We start from the raw sequence: 20,629 nt of genomic DNA on the forward strand, positions 1-20,629 counted from the left end.
CCTTTGTGCCAGGTATGACTCTAACCAGCAGAGTGTTTGCCCTGATACTCATTGATTCCAGGTTTGCCAGGGCATCTTGTTTCCATACTTGGTTAAAGGCGGCCTTGACGTCAAGGGCTGTCACTCTCAGCTCTCCTCTGGAATTCAGCTTTTTTGTTCATATTTGAACCAAGGCTGTAATGACGTCTGCAGCCGAGTGTTCTTAGCGAAACCCAAACTGGGCGTCACTGAGCAGACTGTTGCCGTGTAGGTGCTGCTCGATAGCACTGCAGATGACCCCTTTCATCACTTTACTGATGATGGAGAGTAGACTGACTGGGAAGTGATTAGCTGGGTTGGATTTGTCCTGCTTTGTGTGTACCAGACATACCTGGGCAATTTTCCACATTGTCAGGTAGATGCCAGTGTTGTAACCCTACTGGTACTGGAAGAGCATGGCTAGGGGAACAGCAAGTTCCAGAGCATGCATCTTCAGTACTATTGCCGGAATGTTATCAGGGCCATTGCCTTTGCAGTGTGCAGTGCCACCAGCCGTTTCTTGATATCACGTGGAGTGAAAGGATTGGCTGGAGACAGTGTCTGTGATGCTGGGAACCACCGGAGGAGCCAGAGGTAGATCATCCACTCGGCAGTTCTGACTGAAGGTTGTTAACAATGCATCAGCCTTACCTTTTGAACTGAAGTGTTGGGCTCCTCCATCATTGAAGATGAGGATATTTGTGGGGCCTCCTCCTCCAGTTAATTGTTTAATTGTCCACCACTATTCACAACTGGATTGGAAGGACTGCAGAGGTCAGATCTGATCCGTTGGTTGTGGGATCGCTTAGCTCTGTCTGTCACTTGGTGTTTATGCCATTTGGCACTCAAGTAGTCCTGTTTGGTAGCTTCACCAAGTTGATACCTCATTTTTAGGTATACCTGATCGTGCTCCTGGCATGTCTTCCTGCACTCTCCCTTGAACTAGGGTTGATACCCTGCCTCGACGGTAACAGTAGAGTGGGGGATATGCCAGGCCATGAGGTTGCAGACTGTGCTGGAATACAGTTCTACTGCTGTTGATAACCCCCCACAGTGCCTCAAGGATGCCCAGTCTTGAGCTGCTAGATTGGTTTGAAGTCTGTCCCATTTAGCACGGTTATAGTGCCACACAACACAATGGAGGTTATTCGCAACGTGAAAGTGGGGCTTTATCTCCACAAGGATAGTGCAGTGGTCACTTTTGCCTATATTGTAGTGAACAGATGCTTCTGCAGCTGACAGATTAGTAACGATGAGATCAAGTACATATTTCCTCTTGTTGGTTCCTTCACCACCAGCCACAGACTCAGTCCAGCAGTTATATCTTTTAGGACTCGACCACTAATGCTGCTGCTGAGCCACTCTTGGTGATGGACATTGAAGTCCCCCACCCAGAGTACATTTTGCACCCTCAATGCTGAAGGTGTACTGATTCAGCAGTCGAAGGAGGATGGTATGTGGTAACCAGTAAGAGGATTCTTTGCCCATGTTTAACATGAAGCAATGAGACTTCATGGGGTCTGGAGTCGATGTCAAGCACTCCCAGGGCAACTCCCTCCCGACTGTATACCACCTCTGCTGGGTCTGTTCAGCCGCTGGGACAGGACATATCCGAGGATGGTAATGGTAGTGTCTCAGGCATCATCGGTAGGGTATGATTCCGTAAAAATGACTATGTCAGGCTGTTGCTCGACTAGTCTGTGAGACAGCTCTCCCAATTTCGGCACTAGCCCCCAGATGTTGTTAATGAGGACTTTGCATGGTTGACAGGGCTGTTTGCATTTTTGCCTTGGTCTTTTCCGACTACTGATTTCAGGTGCTCCATCCAGTTTCATTTCTTTGTTGTAACTTTCTAGTGATTGACACAACTGAGTGGTTTGCTCGGCCATTTCAGAGGGCAGTTGAGAGTCAACCACAATGCGATGGCTCTGGAGTCACACATCGGCCAGACCAGGTAAGGATGGCAGATTTCCTTCCCTAACGGACACGAGTGAACCAGACCAGTTTTTCCAAAAATTGACAATGGTTTCACGGCAATCAGTCAACGCTAAATTCCAGATTGTTCTTTACTGAATTCAAGTTCCGCCATCCACCATGATTCAGCTTCTCTATCCTTCCTGCCAAAGTGGTCAACCTATTTTTTTCTGGAATTATATTCCATCTAACAACCTTTTTATCCATTCACCTAACCTGTCTTTATCCCTCTGCAGACTTTGAATCAATATTTTTACTTGTAACACTGCTGTGACAATTATGTTGCCAACGTTTGGCTTTGATATCAAACAGGCTCTATTATAGAGTCCTAGAGTCACAGAGATGTACAGCATGGAAACTGACCCTTCGGTCCAACCCGTCCATGCCAACCAGATATCCCAACACAATCTAATCCCACCTGCCAGCACACGGCCAATATCCCTCCAAACCCTTCATTTTCACATAACTATCCAAATGCCTTTTAAATGTTGCAATTGTACCAGCCTCCACCACTTCCTCTGGCAGCTCATTCCATACACGCACCACCCTCTGTGCAAAAGTTGCCCTTTAGGTCCCTTTTATATCTTTCCCCTCTAACCCTAAACCTATGCCCTCTAGTTCTGGACTTCCCGACCCCAGGGAAAAGACTTTGCCTATTTATCCTATCCATACCCCTTATAATTTTGTAAATCTCTATAACGGCACCCCTCAACCTCAGATGCTCCAGGGAAAACAATCCCAGCCTGTTCAGCCTCTCCCTGTAGCTCAGATCCTCCAACCCTGGCAACATCCTTGAGAATCTTCTCTGAACCCTTTCAAGTTTCACATCTTTCCGATAGGAAGGAGACCAGAACTGCATGCAATATTCCAACAGTGGCTTAACCAATGTCCTGCACATCCACAGCATGACCTCCCAACTCCTGTACTCAATACTCTGACCAATAAAAGAAACCATGCCAAATGCCTTCTTCACTATCTTATCTACCTGCGACTCCGCTTTCAAGGAACTATGAACGTGCGCTCCAAGGTCTCTTTGTTCAACAACACTTCCTAGGACCTTACCATTAAGTGTATAAGTCCTGCTAAGATTTGCTTTCCCAAAATGCAGCTCCTTGCATTTACCTGAATTCAACTCCATCTGCCACTTCTCAGCCCATTGGCCCATCTGATCAAGACCCTGTTGTAATCCAGGGTAACCTTCTTTGCTGTTCACTATACCTCCAATTTTGGTGTCATCTGCAAACTCACTAGCTATACCTCTTATGATCACATCCAAATCATTTATGTAAATGACAAAAAGTAGAGGACCCAGCACCGATCCTTGTGGCACTTCACTGGTCACAGGCCTCCAGTCTGAAAAACAACTCTCCACCACACCCTCTGTCTTCTACCACTGAGCCAGTTCTGTATCTCTCTCCATCTGAACTTTCTGCCTTTTGCTCCCTTAGGTCCAACCCCAACCTTGTCATCAAACCTGCTGACAAAGGGGGTGCTGTTATCATCTGGCGCACTGACCTCTACCTCGCAGAGGCTGAGCGCCAATTCCCTCAGATTCCTCCTCCTACCTCCCCCGGAGCATGACCACACCACTGAGCATCAAGCCATTGTCTCCAACAATGGCTGACCTCACTTCCTCTGGATGCCTCCCCTCCACAGCTTCCAATCTCATCGTCTCCCAATCCCGGACAGCCCGTTTCTACCTACTCCCCAAAATCCACAAGGAGAACTGTCCCGGCAGACCCATTGTGTCACCATGCTCCTGCCCCACTGAACTTATTTCCGCCAACCTTGACTCCATCCCTACTCCTCTGGTTCATCCCTCCCCACCTGGTTCATCCCTCCCCACCTACCTGTGGGATTCCTCTGATGCCCTGCGACAAATTGACAAGCTTTCAATTTGCAGACCCTAACCACCTTCTATTCTCCATGGATGTGCAATCTCTTTACACCTCCATCCCACATCAAGACAGCTTGAAAGCTCTTTGCTTCTTTCTCGAAAAGAGGCCCGAACAATCTCCATCCACCACCACTCTCCTCCGCCTGGCCAACTTATTCTCGCTCTCCCAACAACTTCTCCTTCAACTCATCCCATTTTCTTCAAGCCAAAGGTGCAGCAATGGGTACCCGCATGGGTCCTTGCTATGCCTGCCTTTTCATGGGGTATGTGAAACATTTCTTGTTCCAGGCCTATCCGGGTCCCCTCCCACAACTGCTTTATCGGTACATCGATGACTATTTCAGTGTGGCTTCATGCTCTCGTCCTGGCCTAGAAAATTTCATAAAATTTGCTTCCAGATTGCATCCCTCCATCACGTTTACCTGGTCCACCTCCGACACTTGCCTTTATTTTCTTGACCTTTCTGACTTCATTTCCAGGAATAGTCTATCCACCAATATCTATTATAAGCCCAGTGACTCCCACAGCTATCTGGACAACAGCTCTTCTCACACAACGTCCTGTAAGGACTCTATCCCTTCCTCTCAGCTCCTTCGCCTCCGCCGCATTTGTTCCGTTGAGTACACTTTCCAAAGTGGTGCTCTTAATGTGTGCTCCTTCTTCTCCAACCGTGGCCCCCCACCTACAGTTGTTGACAGGACTCTCGACAGCGTGCGGCCCATCTCCCGTGCCACGACCCTCACCCCCTCCCTCCCCTCCCAGAACAAGGATAGGGTCCCTCTTGTTCTCACCTTTCACCCCGCCAACTTTCACATGCAAAGAATAATCCGTTGCCATTTTTGCCAACTCCAAAACGACGCCACCACTAAACACATCTTCCCTTTCCTCCCCCTGTCTGCATTCCACAGAAATCGTTCCCTCCGCGGCAATCTAGTCCACTCCTCCATCACACCTAACACCTCTCCCATCACACACTGCACCTTCCCATGCCCCTTTACCTCTTCCATGCTCACCATCCAAGGCCCCAAACACTCATTTCAGATTAAGCAGCATTTCACTTGTACCTCTTTCAATTTGGTCTACTGCATTTGTTGCTCCCAATATGGTCTCTATATCGGAGAGGCAAAACACTGACTGGGTGATCACTTTGCTGAGCACCTTTGGGCTGTGTGCAATCAGGTCCTGGACCTTCCCATGGGTTGCCACTTCAACACACAATCCTGCTCCCATGCCCACGTGTCTGTCCTTGTCCTGCTGTAATGTTCCAGTGAAGCTCAATGCAAACTGGAGGAACAGCATCTCATCTTCCGACTAGGCACTCTACAGCTTCCGGTCTCAACACTGAATTCAACAACTTCAGACGATTATCCCATCTCAATCCCTCTGTTTTCATTCTGCGCTGTAATTTTATTTCATTCATCTTATTTATGCTTTTTAAAATTTTTTTTCACTGTTCTGTCCCTCTTATTTCTTGATTGTCTCTCTCTCTCTCGCTCCCCACTCTCTCATCACCTTTTTTTTCTCTCCTCTTCCCCCTTTGCTACCCATCTCCCGTTTACCATTTTGCCCCTGCTTCACCCATTCTCCCCCCCCTCCACCAACCCCCACATATTTTGTCACATACCACTGGCTTCAGCCTTGGTCATTCACAGCTCCTAATCTCCCCATAATCTCTCTACGCATTGTCGTTATCACCTCTTTATTGCTACCTTTGCTTCTGGAGCCATGACTCACCTTCTCTCGGCCTAGTATAATACCTCCCTATTTCTCCCTTTTTTTTAAAGCTTTGACAAAGGGTCAGTTAGACTTGAAATGTCAGCTCTTTTCTCTCCTTACAGATGCTGCCAGACCTGCTGAGATTTTCCAGCATTTTCTCTTTTGGTTTCTGTATCCAAATGGTTAGTTCTCCCTGTATTCCTAAGATAAAACCTTGCTTACCAGTTTCCCATGGCGAACCTTGTCGAACGCCTTACTGATGTCCATATGGCTCACATCTACTGCTCTGTCCTCATCAATCCTCTTTGTTACTTCTTCAAAAAACTCAATCAAGTTTGTGAGACATGATTTCCCACGCACAAAGCCATGTTGACTATCCCTAATCAGTCCTTGCCTTTCCAAATACATGTACATCCTGTCCCTCAGGATTCCCTCCAACAACTTGCCCACTACCTACGTCAGGCTCACTGGTCTATAGTTTCCTGGCTGGTCCTTACTACCCTTCTTAAAGAGTGGCACCACGTTAGCAAACCTCCACTCTTCCGGCACCTCACCTGTGACTATGGATGATACAAATATCTCAGCAAGAGGCCCAGCAATCACTTCCCTAGCTTCCCACAGAGTCTTCGGGTACACCTGATCAGGTCCACCTTTATGCGATTCAAGACATCCAGCACTTCCTCCTCTGTCATATGGACATTTTGCAAGATGTCACTTTGTATTTCGTTACTTTCTATATCTTCTATATTCTTTTCCACAGTAAATACTGGTGCAAAATACTCATTTAATATCACCCCTATTTTCTGTGGCACCACACAAAGGCCGTCTTGCTGATCTTTGAGGGGTCCTATTCTCTCCCTAGTTACCCTTTTGTCCTTAATGTATTTGTTAAAGCTCTTTGGATTCTCCTTAATTCTATTTGCTAAAGCTATTTCATGTCCCCTTTTTGCCCTCCTGATTTCCCTCTTAAGTATACTCCTACTGCCTTTACACTCTTCTAAGGATTCACTCGATCTATCTTGTCTATACCTGACATATGCTTCCTTCTTTTCTTAACCAAACCCTCAATTTCTTTAGTCATTCAGCATTTCCTATACCTACCAGCCTTTCCTTTCACCCTAACAGGAATATACTTTCTCTGGATTCTTGTTATCTCATTTCTGAAGACTTCCCATTTTCCAGCTGTCCACAACCAGCTTTTGAAAGTTCTTGCCTAATACCATTAAAATTGGCCTTTCTCCAAGTTAGAACTTCAACTTTTAGGTCTGGTCTATCCTTTTCCATCACTACTTTAAAACAAATAGAATTATGGTCGCTGGCCTCAAAGTGCTCCCCCACTGACACGTCAGTCACCTGCCCTGCCTTATTTACCAAGGGTAGGTCAAGTTTTGCACCTTCTCTAGTAAGTACATCCACATACTGAATCAGAAAATTGTCTTGTACACACAACATATTCCTCCCCATCTCAACCTTTAACACTATGGCAGTCCCAGTCGATGTTTGGAAAGTTAAAATCCCCTACCATAACCACCCTATTATTCTTACAGATAGCTGAGATCTCCTTACAAGTTTGTTTCTCAATTTCCCTCTGACTATTCGGGGGGTCTATAATACTGTCAATAAGGTGATCATCCCTTTCTTATTTCTCAGTTCCACCCAAATAACTTCCCTGGTTGTATTTCCAGGAATATCCTCCCTCAGCACAGCTGTAATACTATCCCCTATCAAAAATGTCATTCCCCCTCCTCTCTCACCTCCCTTTCTACCCTTCCTGTAACATTTGTATCCTGGAACATTAAGCTGCCAGTCCTGCCCATCCCTGAACCATGCTTCTGTATTTGCTATGATATCCCAGTCCCATGTTCCTAACTATGCCGAGTTCATCTGCCTTCCCTGTTAGGCCCCTTGCATTGAAATAAATGCAGTTTAATTTATTAGTCCCTGCCTGCCCTGACTGTTTCACTCACTTCTGTTCTCAACTGTTCCAGTCTCCGATTGATATCTTTCCTCACTGTCTCCCTGGGTCCCAACCCCCACCTCACTAGTTTAAATTCTCACGAGCAGCTTGAGCAAATTTCCCTGCCAGTATATTAGTCCCCTTCCAATTTAGGTGCAAACCGTCCTTCTTGTGCAGGTCACGTCTACCCCAAAAGAGATTACAATGGTCCAAAAATGTGAATCCTTCTCCCGTACACCAGCTCCTCAGCCATGCATTCATCTGCTCTATCCTCCTATTCCTACTCTCACTAGCTCGTAGCACTGGGAGTAATCCAAATATTACTACTCTTGATGACCTCCTTTTTAAATTCCTGCCTAACTCTCTGTAATCTCCTTTCAGAATCTCAACCTTTTTCCTCCCTATGTCATTGGTTCCAATGTGGACAATGACCTTTTTCTGGCCCCTCTCCTCCTTGAGAACATTCTGTACCCTCTCAGACATCCTTGATCCTGGCACCAGGGAAGCAACACACCATTCTGCATTTTCTCTGCTGGCCACAGAAACGTCTGTCTGTGCCTCTGATTGAAGAGTCCCCAAACACAATTGATCTCTTGGAACCCGACTTACCCCTCGTTGCATTAGAGCCAGTCTCAATACCAGAAACTTGGTGCTCGTGCTACGTTCCCTGAGAATCCATCACCCCCTACATTTTCCAAAACAGCATACTTTTTGAAATGGGTATAGCCACAGAAGGCTGCTGCACTAGCTGCCTATCTCTCTTACCTTTCCTGGAGTTAACCCATCCCCCATGCCCTTCCTATAACTGCCACCCATCACATATTGTTGACGTTGCAAATTCCTTAGTGCTTCTAACTGTGTCTCCAATCGATTCATTCGATCTGATAAGATTCGCAACCAACAGCATTTATTGCAGATATAATCCGCAGTAACCCTTAAACTCCCACATCAGATGGGAAGCACATATCACTCTATTAAAGGCCAATGTTGCTCTTTCACAATCTACAGACGCAGAAAATAACACCATCTTATTCCTCTACAAAACACTGCCCCAGGTTAAATGAATAATTCTGACTTATATTTTAAGTTTAATCAAGAGACATACCAAAAAAAATCAAGAACAAATCCACTCTACTCACTACTGCAGACTTTCTGTAGGTCACACATAAAAACAATACACTTATCTGCTTCTGTGCCGTGAACTCCTCCAAGATCAGTTGTGAATTTCACTATTTGTTCATTTTCCCAGACGCACTCCCATGTCCAGCGATACATGAATTCAAACAGCAAAAGCAGTAATCATGCAGGATCACTGCTGTGTCAGTTTCTTTCTCTCTCTACCCTGCACTGACCTCCCCATATGCTTCCTTTGTTTGTTCTTCTCCCTTCTAAAACTGCGGTTGTTTTGACTTTTTTTCCCCCCAAGTTCCAAAACAATGCAACAGCATATAAACAGTAATTGCTGCTCCTGGAATTCGAGGAAATCACCTCCAACATCTAAAATACCTCAATAAAAGAGCAGCTGTTACAGCCATAAATTTTTCCCATCCTCCGTCTTGGATTACCCGGAATCCTATATTCGAACTTACCGGTAATCTTCTCCATATTTTTCAGTGTTCTTCTCACGTCTACGCCGTTGTTTCTCTCTTCTTGCTTCAAGTTTCTTTTTCTCTTCCTCATCTTCATTATCAGTTTTCTTTTTACCTTGATGATAATATTCTTTTTAAACAAGGTACGACTGAAGTTACCTAAGTACATACTTCATGAATAATGAATTTACCTACCTTCATTTTTGTCAAAGCATTCATATGCATCTGGCTCATATGCATCTTTTGTAAAATCTTCATCCTTTGTTGTTCGATCCTGAACCACATTTGCTGCAGTCTGTTCAAAAGGGACAAAAGTAAAACATTAGAGACAGCAACAACAAAGTCTAGAAAGTCATGCTAGGTAAATTCTCCACAAATCCTATCCAGTAATGTATGTTATGGAAACTACTGCAAAACACCATAAAAGTAGGTAATATTCAAATTTCTATCTCAGGCAACTGCCAGCTTTTAAGCCTGTCTTGACTTGTGCAGATAATAGACACATCACAAGATATGAATATCCAATCTAACAATAAGTAAATGTCTGGATTCAATGAGGGTATTACCGGAGTCTTTGAGATCTTGGTTGCAGTATTGTTAGCTGGAGACTTGGCCACTGAAATACATGCGAACAGATAATTTTCTATTATTACATAATCTTCCACATTAACAATAAACTATAATATACATTTCTTATTAGAAAAATAACCAATGTCAGAATTCAAATTTAATACTTAAAAAATTTCATCAAGAAGTACGATATACAATAGTACATGAATTTCAAATTACTTTAAAATGCACCGTTATTTTCAAAATATTGATGTTTCTATAGTTCCTTTGATTATAGTTCAGTTAGTTTTTTTAAAAAGAAAGATCATGACACTTCCAGCTTCAGTTATGGCCCTCTGCATAATAGACTGCACATACTGTAAAAGTAACGCATGTTTCAAATTTTAGAATAGAGAAATTTGTATCTTAAATAATACTCGAGTGTTTTTTTGTTTGAAATGTACTACTGTAGTGGCATAGCAGCTGCCGTGCAGTTATCATATCCGCCACACAGAGTTTATAGTAGTCCTGGAGGTGGACAAGACTGGATTAATCAATGATATAATCAAAGGTACATACATACACAAATTAAGAGGAAAGGTACGTTCCTTGGGCCCTCAATCCTGCTCCACTGTTCAATAAGATCACAGCTAACATGCTTCTGTTTCGAATTCAGCATTCTTATTTACTTCTGACACCATAAGCTCCCTTGTCTAACAAAAAGCTATTTATTGCTTCTTTAAAAATGTTCACTAACCCAGCTTCCACCATAAGACAGAGAATTCCGAAGTCGTACAATTCATAGAGGGAGGAAAAAGCCTTCCCATTTGTCCTAAATAGTTGACCCCACCACCACCCCCCCACTTCAATTTTTACACTAGTTTTGGATTAGTCCATAAGAAACATTACTTCTCCATTTACCTTAAAACTGTTCAAGATTGTGTATACTTCTGTGGAAAAAAAAAGCCAGTCTGTCTAACCTTTCCCCTCATTCCAGATATACATCCAGTAAACCTCCGACAACCTTCTAACACAGTTACATTTTCCTTTGAGCAAGGAGATTAAAATCATGCTCAGTAGTAGAGACAAGGTATCACCAATGCCCTGTATAACTGAAGCACAACATCCTACCTCAAAGCTCAACTCCTCTCATAATGTAGGACACCAATCCTTTGGCCTTTTAATCATTTGCTGCAGCTATGTATTAACATTGTGACACCAAACATCGAGATCTCTCTACCTTGGATTTCTGTAGTAATTCCCGGTTTGTTCTTATTCTTCCTGACCAATTTCAACTTTTCACATTACAGGCCAGCTGCCAGATTGTTGCCCACCAACTCAACTACTCATTGGTCTGCAACTTCATGTCTTCTTCACAACATATGAAGAAAGTGAGGACTGCAGATGCTGGAGACCAGAGTTGAAAAATATGGTGCTGGAAAAACACAGCAGGCCAGAAAGCATCCGAGGAGGAGAATCAACGTTTCGGGCATAAGTCTGAAAAAGGGCTTCCTGAAGAAGGGCTTTTGCCCGAAACGTTGAATCTCCTGTTCCTCAGATGCTGCCTGGCCTGCTGTTTTTCCAGCACCACACTTTTCAACTTCTTCACAACATATGCCCCTTACCTACCTTCCTACCACCTGCAAATTTAGCTACCATGCCCCCATTACCCTAATCTAAGTTATAAACTGTAAAAGGGTGAGGCCCCATGAACAGACCCTCTGTGGCACCCAACTCCTGTCAAGCAGAAAAGACCTTAGAGCCATAGCACAGAAGGGGTCTCTTCGGTCCAGCTTTCCCTTGACAATCCAAAATCACCCATTTACCCTTTCTATCCTCCTGCACATAGCCCCTGCCATGCAGCTTGCAACACTTAACATGCAGACCCAGGCAGCAAATTCCAAACAATCATTACCCTCTGCTTGAAAAACTGTTTTTGCTCATGTCCCCTCTAACTTTTGTGTCACTTCGTTTGAATCTATGACCCCTGTCATTTAAATGTTATAAGTAATTCTGACTGTAGATACTCTTGGTAAAGGTCAAACTGCTTCAGTTAACTAGCATGCATAAATTTACTATGAATCTACCCAATAACGAGCCTACTATGCCAATTCATTTCGAGTTGGTAACATTGAAGCAAATGATTGTTCTGCATAAGGCAATGCAGTACTTACCGGATGTTTTTAGAGTTTTGTCAGCAGCTGCTACTTTCTGTTTCTTTATTGTAGTTTTGTTGGCCTGTGCCCCCTTCCTTTTCATGCCTCTTCCAACATTTGATGAAAACCCACCTCTGTTGTATGACACACCACTCCCAGTTCTTGAGTACATATCTAAGTCTGATAGCTGTAATGTATTTTAAAAACCAAGCAAATGTTACAAATTTGGCCACTACTATTCTTAAAATTTCTAACAAATGAGCCTAATTGTAGACATTCATGGAGTCTGTTGCAAGTCATGCAAACTTTGCCTCAGACCAAGATTCTGTGGAGATAAATGTTAATATGATTTTAATTTTCTTTGGAATATCATTAAGATTCTTAAAAATTCCTTGCCCTGTAACAGTTTTCAAATTTACTGTAGAGATTTCTAGTTCCTGCAAGGTTGATGAAGGTTTGTAGCTCAGGTTGAGGTTTAGGGTGTAGGTTTGCTCGCTGAGCTGTAGGTTTGATATCTAGGCATTTCATTACCTGGCTAGGTAACATCATCAGTGGTGACCTCCAAGTGAAGCAAAGCTGTTGTCTCCTGCTTTCTATTTATATGTTTGTCCTGGATGGGAGTGGTCAGTTCGTGTACAGAAAACCGACAAACACTGACCAAATACTTAACTATACCAGCAACCACCCCAACACACACAAACGAAGCTGTACCAGAACACTTTTCCAACGAGCCACCTCACACTGCAGCACAGATGAACTTCGGAAAACAGAGAACCACCTATACAACTTATTCAAGAAGAACGGATACTCAAAAAATACAATCCGCAGATTCCTCAAGAACAAACCACGACAAGCAGACCAAACACAGCCAGAACCCCTAACCACCTTACCATACATCAAAGAAGTTTCAGAATTGAAAGCCAGACTACTAAGCCTTCTCGGAATCCTAATAACACACAAACCCACCAACACTCTCAAACAAAAATGAACGAACTTAAAAGACCCAGTACAACCCATGGACAAAACCAACGTCATCTACAAAATTCCATGCAAGGACTGCCACAAACACTACATAGGACAAACAAGAAGAAAGTTAGTCACCAGGATACACAAATACCAGCTAGCCACAAAAAGACATGACCCTCTCTCCCTCATAGCCCTTCACATGGAGGGAAACAAAAACACCATTTTGACTGGGACAACACATCTAACCTGTGACAGGCTAAGCAAAGACATGCCAGAGAATTCCTAGAGGCCTGGCACTCCAACCACAACATCATAACAATCACACAGATCTAGATACCATCTATCAACTGCTCAGAAAACGAACAGGAAATGACATCACCACAAGCCCCAGGAACCCCATCCAGGACAAACATATAAATAGAAAGCAGGAGACAACAGCTTTGCTTCACTTGGAGGTCACCACTGATGATGTTACCGAGCCAGGTAATGAAATGTCTGGATATCAAACCTACAGCTCAGTGTGGAAACCTACACCCTGCATTTCTAGTTCCTACTCCTCATATTTAAAATATTACCACCATTAGTCTGTATGTGCTGCTCATCGCCACTGCTTCCCACCATTTTAAACTTACAATATCCTGTGCCTAATTATATAATTAAACTATATATTCAAACATACTTATTCAGATTTGAATCTATCTGGAAAGGTTGGTTTTAAAATGCCAGCCAAAACTTAATTAGGACATGATCATTAGATGGGATTTTATTTTATGATATTGCTCCATACCACATTGTTCATTTAAAAACATAGCCTGAGGCAGAATCCTAAACTTTCTGTGCAACAGAAATGCTAAAGGACATCATCACCCTAACAATAATTTTATTCAAGGAAGGAAGCAACTAATAACATTAAGTTTGGAAGTCAGAGAGATACAGAACTAGTCCAGAAGAACCAGAAACATCTAAATACACTCAAAATCATCTTTGTTTTTTGAAAAGGAATATTAGAATGCAAAAGCATCTCAGCATAGTGAATAAAGCATTTGAAAAACTAGTCTTCACAAATGAAGACATTCATTTTTATCCCCAGGACATGACCTGAATCTCATGAAAAATGTATGATGCCACAAAAAACAGTAAGAAATATTAGAAAAAGTTCAACTATTCAAATAACTATAATTAGAGTAACTCTCTGAGAAATACAAAATGCCAGAGAATGCCAGTGTGTGGTGGTGGTGGTTGAAGGAGACACACAGAAAGAAGGGAGATACCCTATCATCATTTTCCGTTTTACCAGATCAAACTTCAGCTGTTGACAGGCTATCTTTGCAACATTTGAATGCAGGCATGAAGAAAATTACATTCCCTAAGCCTCAGCAGGTACATAGCCAGGGTTAAGAAAAGAAACAAGAAAAGGTGGCATTTCTAACAAAGCTAACTTTGTTTAAAGTAAGCATTTTCTTGTTTATAAATAAATGGTCACACTGAATATCAAACAGTTATGCATGCGTGTCATTATTCAGAGGGATATTCCATTATGCTTGCATTCTAATCTTTTCAAACACAAAGCTGATTTCCATCAGATTTTGATCAATTACATTTTTGCTATTTTACAGGTCAATTTTGCTCTCAAGGAATAAGGACCAAAAAAATCCTAAATGTTTCCATTCCGAGGTGCATTATCTCTGCAGGAGAAATTTTAACTATCACTGAATGCTTATACCATGCTTTGTAACTAAAATACATCAGTGATACATCAATATTGCTTTTATTGTCTTATGTTCTCTGAAATAAAAGAACATAAACTTGAATTTACGACTATATTCAAATTTGTTGGTGAAAAATATGATGACACCTGTGTTGATTACAAGCAAATTTTTTCAAGCAGTGTTGTGTTATCAGAAGATGGACCATTACCTAATACTGTAAAAATGTAATTATATTACTTTCCAGTGTAATTAGAAGTGATGCAGCTTTGTTGGAAAATGAGAACGCCACCTGTGGCGCTTCTGCTTCTCAAGGGATCTTGGATATAATGGCAACAGCAGTTGTGTGTACTGCACTCAAATACAAAATAATAGTTTTGCAGAAGCACCTATCAAATGTGCAAGGCTAGGCTTAAGGAGAAAAATGCAGTGTTTGCAGTAGGAATGGCATTTTCTGCTCATGGGAAAGCAGCATGAACAGCTGCCTATTAAACAAATAACCACGTAGAGTCGGTAGGCTTGGCTACCAATCATGGTTGAGACTGTGGTGAAGGAAAAGCGCAGCAGGTCAGGCGGCATCCGAGGAGCAGGGGAGTCGGCGTTTCGGGCAAACACCCTTCCTCAGGAATGATTTCTGATGAAGGGCATTTGCCCGAAATGTTGATTCTCCTGCTCCTCAGATGTTGCTTGACCTGTATGCTTTTCCAGCACCACACTCTCAACTCTCATCTCCAGCATGTGCAGTCCTCACTTTTGCCTACCAAGCAAGGTTGCATTAACTTTAATTTCCATCAGCATGAGACATTGTCAAGAAGGGCAATGAAGCCTAAAGGTTCAAAACTAATAGGGAAATACTCAAAAGAATTAACTCATCCAATTGATATTCTTCAAATGAGGGGAATTAAATTGGTTACAGAATTTAAGAAAGCTATATTGAAATAATTCCTTTAATTCTATTCCCTTCTGTCCCAGTATGATGTAGAAATTCAACCTTTTTAAAAATCTAGCACAGGGGAAAAACAACTGGATGACATCGCACTGAGAAGCTTTATAAACAGTTAATGGTTGGTACTGAGTTGAAGTTCTGAAGCTAAACATAGGCTGCTCTTTTGAACATGAAAAGACAGCATTGTTCAATCTTTACCATTTGGCTAATGTTTCACCAAAACACAACATAACTAAGATTATTGGAAAATGTCCATTTCTATTAATAATGAATTTGCTAGTTTCTTAATGTGCATTGTACTTCACTGACATAATTACTAAAGTTGTGGGATATTCGCAGCTGGGAGAATTTTGTTGAATCCAAACAGCTCATTAACTCAGAGTTTGGACTGAAATGCATCTATGATGCTGGTGAATAATATACTATACAGTCGCTACAAGGCATAACTTAAGGTATCCAGTAATATTAAACGTGTACGGCATGAATAATGCGTATACTATGTCTATACAATGTAGAACATTTCCAAAAGATCACAAGCATGTACATTTTACATTTAGAGCAAACTCATTCATGTGGGATCCATACATCCAGTAAGAACAAATACAACTGATCATTAATAACCATGCACAAACTCAAAATGTTCATGTTGATTTCTCAGTGCACATGTCAATACATATTCAAGGTATACACATTGCATACAAAGCTCAGGGGAATCTAAATATAGCAAGCAGTTAACCGTTTTGCGCAGTTTTCATGTTGTCATCCAATTGGTTGTGTCATGTGGGAAATTGTTGCAAAATCCAATTTGCTTTCAGATACAAGTGAATATAAAATGTAAAGGAATCCAAGTCACTGAAAAAAAAATCTATCAAACTGGAAATGTTCAGATTAGTTTAAAAGAAGTAATTAGCCCTTCATTGTCACTGTCATTATGATTATTGGCCTTATCCTCTCTGATCAGAGAATCATTTCCCACATCTATCAAACTGATAATTTTCCAAAGATACAAATGGGATATTCAGTTAAAATGATGATTATAAATTACAGTGTGTTTTTCATGCACACAATGAGCACAAGGTGAACTTTTCCTGAAGAATTTAGTTAAGTAGGGGGTTGCAGCACAACTGCAGCAATTCTGCTTCAGGATCCAGATCAGAGGGTAAATCTTCAAAGAAAAAAAAAGAAGCTGGACATGGACACACCAGATGGCCTAATCTGATTCAAGATAATCCCATGCAAATCAGACTTGGTGTTAAACTAAAATGAAACTGGACATTTTTGGTGAACTCCAACATTTAGCAATTAAGAATTGTGCTGAATCCAGCACAATTTCCAAAGCTACCTGATCATGATGAATGGACGCAAGAGTCATAATCAACCACAAGGTTTACCTGCAACCATACCTTTCATCCCTCCCACAAATATGCTGGTGAATTGGCAGAATATCATTCAGACTGCCTAAATATGAAAGCTGGTGCAGCAATAGTCTTAAACTTTGACAGTTAAGTTTGGGAGGAATGTTCAACAGAGTTCAACATTTGCTTTTCAAACTTTGAAAATCCCTAAAGTGAAAGTTATGTGCCAAACTTCAATCAAAAATTTGATGGGCTTCAGAAAGGAAAAAGATTTTTATTGCAAGAATTTTAACTCAAATTATCTTGCTGTTTTAAAGTAAGATCCAAATCATAACACCTACAGTCAAAATGTTTCCATTCATTTTAAAAACAATTGATTAACTATACTACCAATCAACTGTTTAGCTCATGAGAAAAACATATTTTCTCTCACTAGCAAAATAATGCTAGTGACCAGAAAAAGTTAATTTTGTATCCTTCATAAAAAGGTGGCAAGGGAATAGAATCTCAAAGATTCTGTACTTACTTCTCTGCCTCGACCTCTGCCTCCTCCTTGTCCTCCCAGAATCGAAAGGGATCCTCCTCCATACTCGTTGCCAGAATAAGAAAGCATTCCCCTCCCCCGAGAGCCTACAGTTGAAGGCTTCGTAAGGAGTGAAGAAAAGCTGCTGTAGGAAGAGTAACTTCCTCTTCCTGTTCCTGTTTCCGAATCAGCCCACACCCTAGGCATTGAACTTGAATGTGTGTAGGTGTCATCCCAGTTAGACCTGCCATTATCATATAACCGGCTCTGGCTTCTACCTTCATAAGGGTCAAGGTATTGATCACCGAAATTCCTGTAGGAGCTCTCGGATCGATCAGGATAGCTATCCCCAAAGCGACTTCGTCCTGGTTCATGTAAATCGTAGCCAGATCTATACAGATCACGGCCATCCAGAGCAGACCTGGAGTCATGCGACTCATAAGGTCCAAACCTGGAAAAATTGCACAGTAAGGAAACCGGTAAAGTTACCAGTGACATACAATAAAAACCAGAACAAAACACTGTTTACCTGCTAAAAAGGGTTCAAATACTCATTCCCTTTTTCGTAGGTATATATTTTTGCTGACGTTTGTATAAAGTATATACAGTATTAACATAGTTAAATGTGCTATGAAAATAAGTTTTCAAACTCAACAAAAGATTGTACTTGACAATGATTTTAAGGAGACTTACAAACAATTGTAAAGACATGCTGATCAGATCTAAGATTTCCAACAACTCTTATGTAACATCTTTCCTCCATTAAGTTATTTTTGCATTAAAACCATCAGTCAATATACATTTACTGTAGTCAGTATTAAATGTAAACCATTTAACAGAGGTTGCTACTTTTCCTATTTTTTGAGAGCATGAAAACTTATTTACAGAAATAAATTAAGTATTTCACTTAACTGATAAACCTACCTAGAATATGAAAGCATATTCAGAGCCAGCAAGAATCATAAGCAACTAACCTTTAGAATTCTGTTTGAATTCTTTATATTAAATCATTAATAAAATTATTTCTTTAAAGTCACAGCTTTGAACAAGTCCAGAGCACTAGTTTATGCAATAGTTACATTAATCCAATTAGTTTTAATATTGACAGCTATTTAGTATGGATTTTTCCAACTGCTTCGTTTTTGAGCAGGATTATCATTGGTAGAGTCTCTGAAATCATCAAGACGCTTATTGCGGTGGGTATATTGCCATATCTTTCAAAAATACAATGCCAGATATTACAGGTCAGATCTGTGGCATTTCAGCAGATTGTGGTCATAACCTTTGCAACTTTAATGCAGATACAATATATTTTGGATAATCAGAGGCATACTCATGTACCGAGAAGCCTGTTTGGCCGCTGGTTTCACACCAACTTGAATTATAAGTCTATGAAGTGTTGTTTTGAACTGAGAGATACAGCATTAATAACAAAAAATGTCTTCATATATAAGCTTACAGAATGATCACATAGATCCTACATAAACTAAATACTACTGGCTACAGTAGCCAGTTAGTTTAAGTTTGTTTGAACTGACTATGAAACACGGGGACAGGTGTGGTGTATCAAACTCTCTCCAGTCACCCTACAGTGCCATGAGACAACCTTAAAGAGTATGGGTTTACATCTCAATTTTCAAATTTTCTAACTGGGCCATTCATTCACAGGATGAGGACTTCTTGAAAGTTCAGACTTAATTGCCCAACCCGAGAAGCTCATAATAAGGTGACCTTCTCAAACGACCACCACTCTGTATAGCTTACACCTACCAGTAAAAATGGATAATGGAGCAGTAATTCAAAACAGGAGTTGAGTGAGACTTGGTTGGGGGCGGGGGGAGAAAGATGGATTTTAATCACTGCTGTTGTTCTCAGATTAATTACGTGCTGCGGCTTTGTACCAAAAAAAAAGCCGGCTAAGTATTTATTTAACATGTAAATAGCCAGCAGGAAATAAGTGCATTGTTTGGTGTTCAAAAATAGTCATTTCATTGTGCTTTTAACACCTCCCCACCGCCACTGTATTTAAGGTTTTTAAATTTCCATTAAGCATCACTTAAATTCAATGAGAGAAACACTTTCACATGGTCCTTTTAATTTTCTTATTAAACCTTTTTTGGTATTTTTTGTGCTCATTAGGTGAGAAACATGAATGGTAAGTAATAAAAGCTTTTTCAACAATCTGATAAACATATGAGTGACTCTTCTTTTAAAAAATAAACCACAGCAAACAAGATTTACCATCTTTAAAAGAAACCATTTAACATCTAATATGCTCAGAACTGCCACCATATTAATGTTATCCATGGAGAATAAGCATTTTATGAAAATAACCCATTACGTCTGTAAATATTATTTCATTTCTCTTAATTAACTGCAAACATTTTATCTCGTTTGCAGTCTGCACAGTTTAGATACCTTGAAATTTATCATAATTGTTAAGCTGCCTCTCAGCACTACCTACCACATTGTTGTATTTCACTCTACAAACATAAAACTCTTTCATTTTAAGATGTATTTTGGTAGTGCTAGCTTTGGTGATCAATGACCTGCTTCTGACGGGATTTAATCGAAAGAAAGCAATCACTCTGAAGTCCAATAAGTCAGTTAAGTAATGAAATCATGCCCACTTCTTTTAAACTAAGATGTCAAAGGTCTAATTAACAGCTTCTATTGATCCAAATAAATTGCTATGAAATAAAGCAATCCATCATAATCTGTCCTGGAAATGAAATAATGCTGCCTTTATGAATTTTTGAAGACAAACTGGTTGGTCAACACAAGCTTAGCTGAGCTGCAGCATTGAATTGAAATTTGTAATTACTTCAATACATTTTTATCTTTGAATTTAAAATGTTCAGCATGACTCGAAAGACAGGCAGTAATAAATGATTAAAATTGCTTCACCTACCTCTCAGTCCTACTCGGGTAAGATTCCAGGAAAGATCTGGAAGTCCCATAAGAACTACGTTCATAGTCACCACTCATCCCCATACCTTTAATTAAAACGAAAAGTTAATATTTTTTCAGTTGAGAGCTGATTAAATATTTCCACAGAACAACTGACTAGAAGTATTTATCAGACCATCATTTGAGGCATTCAAAAATAAAGGGTTGAATTGGCTATCATGTTTTAAAAGGAGACAAAAACTATACTAAATGCATTTATGATCTGACAGAGTTAGATTAAAGCTGTGAACAGTTCTCATCTTCATTGTCTTTGTACTAATTCAGTTCATTATGCTCAGACTGAGGATAAGTGCAAAGCAAGCCATGA

The 20,629-nt window shown here is 41.0% G+C and overlaps 1 protein-coding gene across 1 annotated transcript in view; it reads right to left on the reverse strand.

Annotated features, from left to right (window-relative positions):
* The window catches only part of znf326 (zinc finger protein 326), a 46,938-nt gene that overhangs the window by 13,159 nt on the left and 13,150 nt on the right, over positions 1-20,629 (reverse strand). The window contains exons 3-8 of the mRNA XM_060830611.1: positions 20,264-20,348; positions 17,356-17,803; positions 11,875-12,043; positions 9,718-9,767; positions 9,347-9,446; positions 9,152-9,266 (exon numbers count right to left, since the gene is read on the reverse strand). Coding sequence (XP_060686594.1) covers positions 9,152-9,266; positions 9,347-9,446; positions 9,718-9,767; positions 11,875-12,043; positions 17,356-17,803; positions 20,264-20,348 — 967 coding nt within the window. The remainder of the gene's footprint in view (positions 1-9,151; positions 9,267-9,346; positions 9,447-9,717; positions 9,768-11,874; positions 12,044-17,355; positions 17,804-20,263; positions 20,349-20,629) is intronic.

This window comes from Hemiscyllium ocellatum, chromosome 9 (assembly GCF_020745735.1).
Source record: "Hemiscyllium ocellatum isolate sHemOce1 chromosome 9, sHemOce1.pat.X.cur, whole genome shotgun sequence".
Lineage (NCBI taxonomy): Eukaryota > Metazoa > Chordata > Chondrichthyes > Orectolobiformes > Hemiscylliidae > Hemiscyllium > Hemiscyllium ocellatum.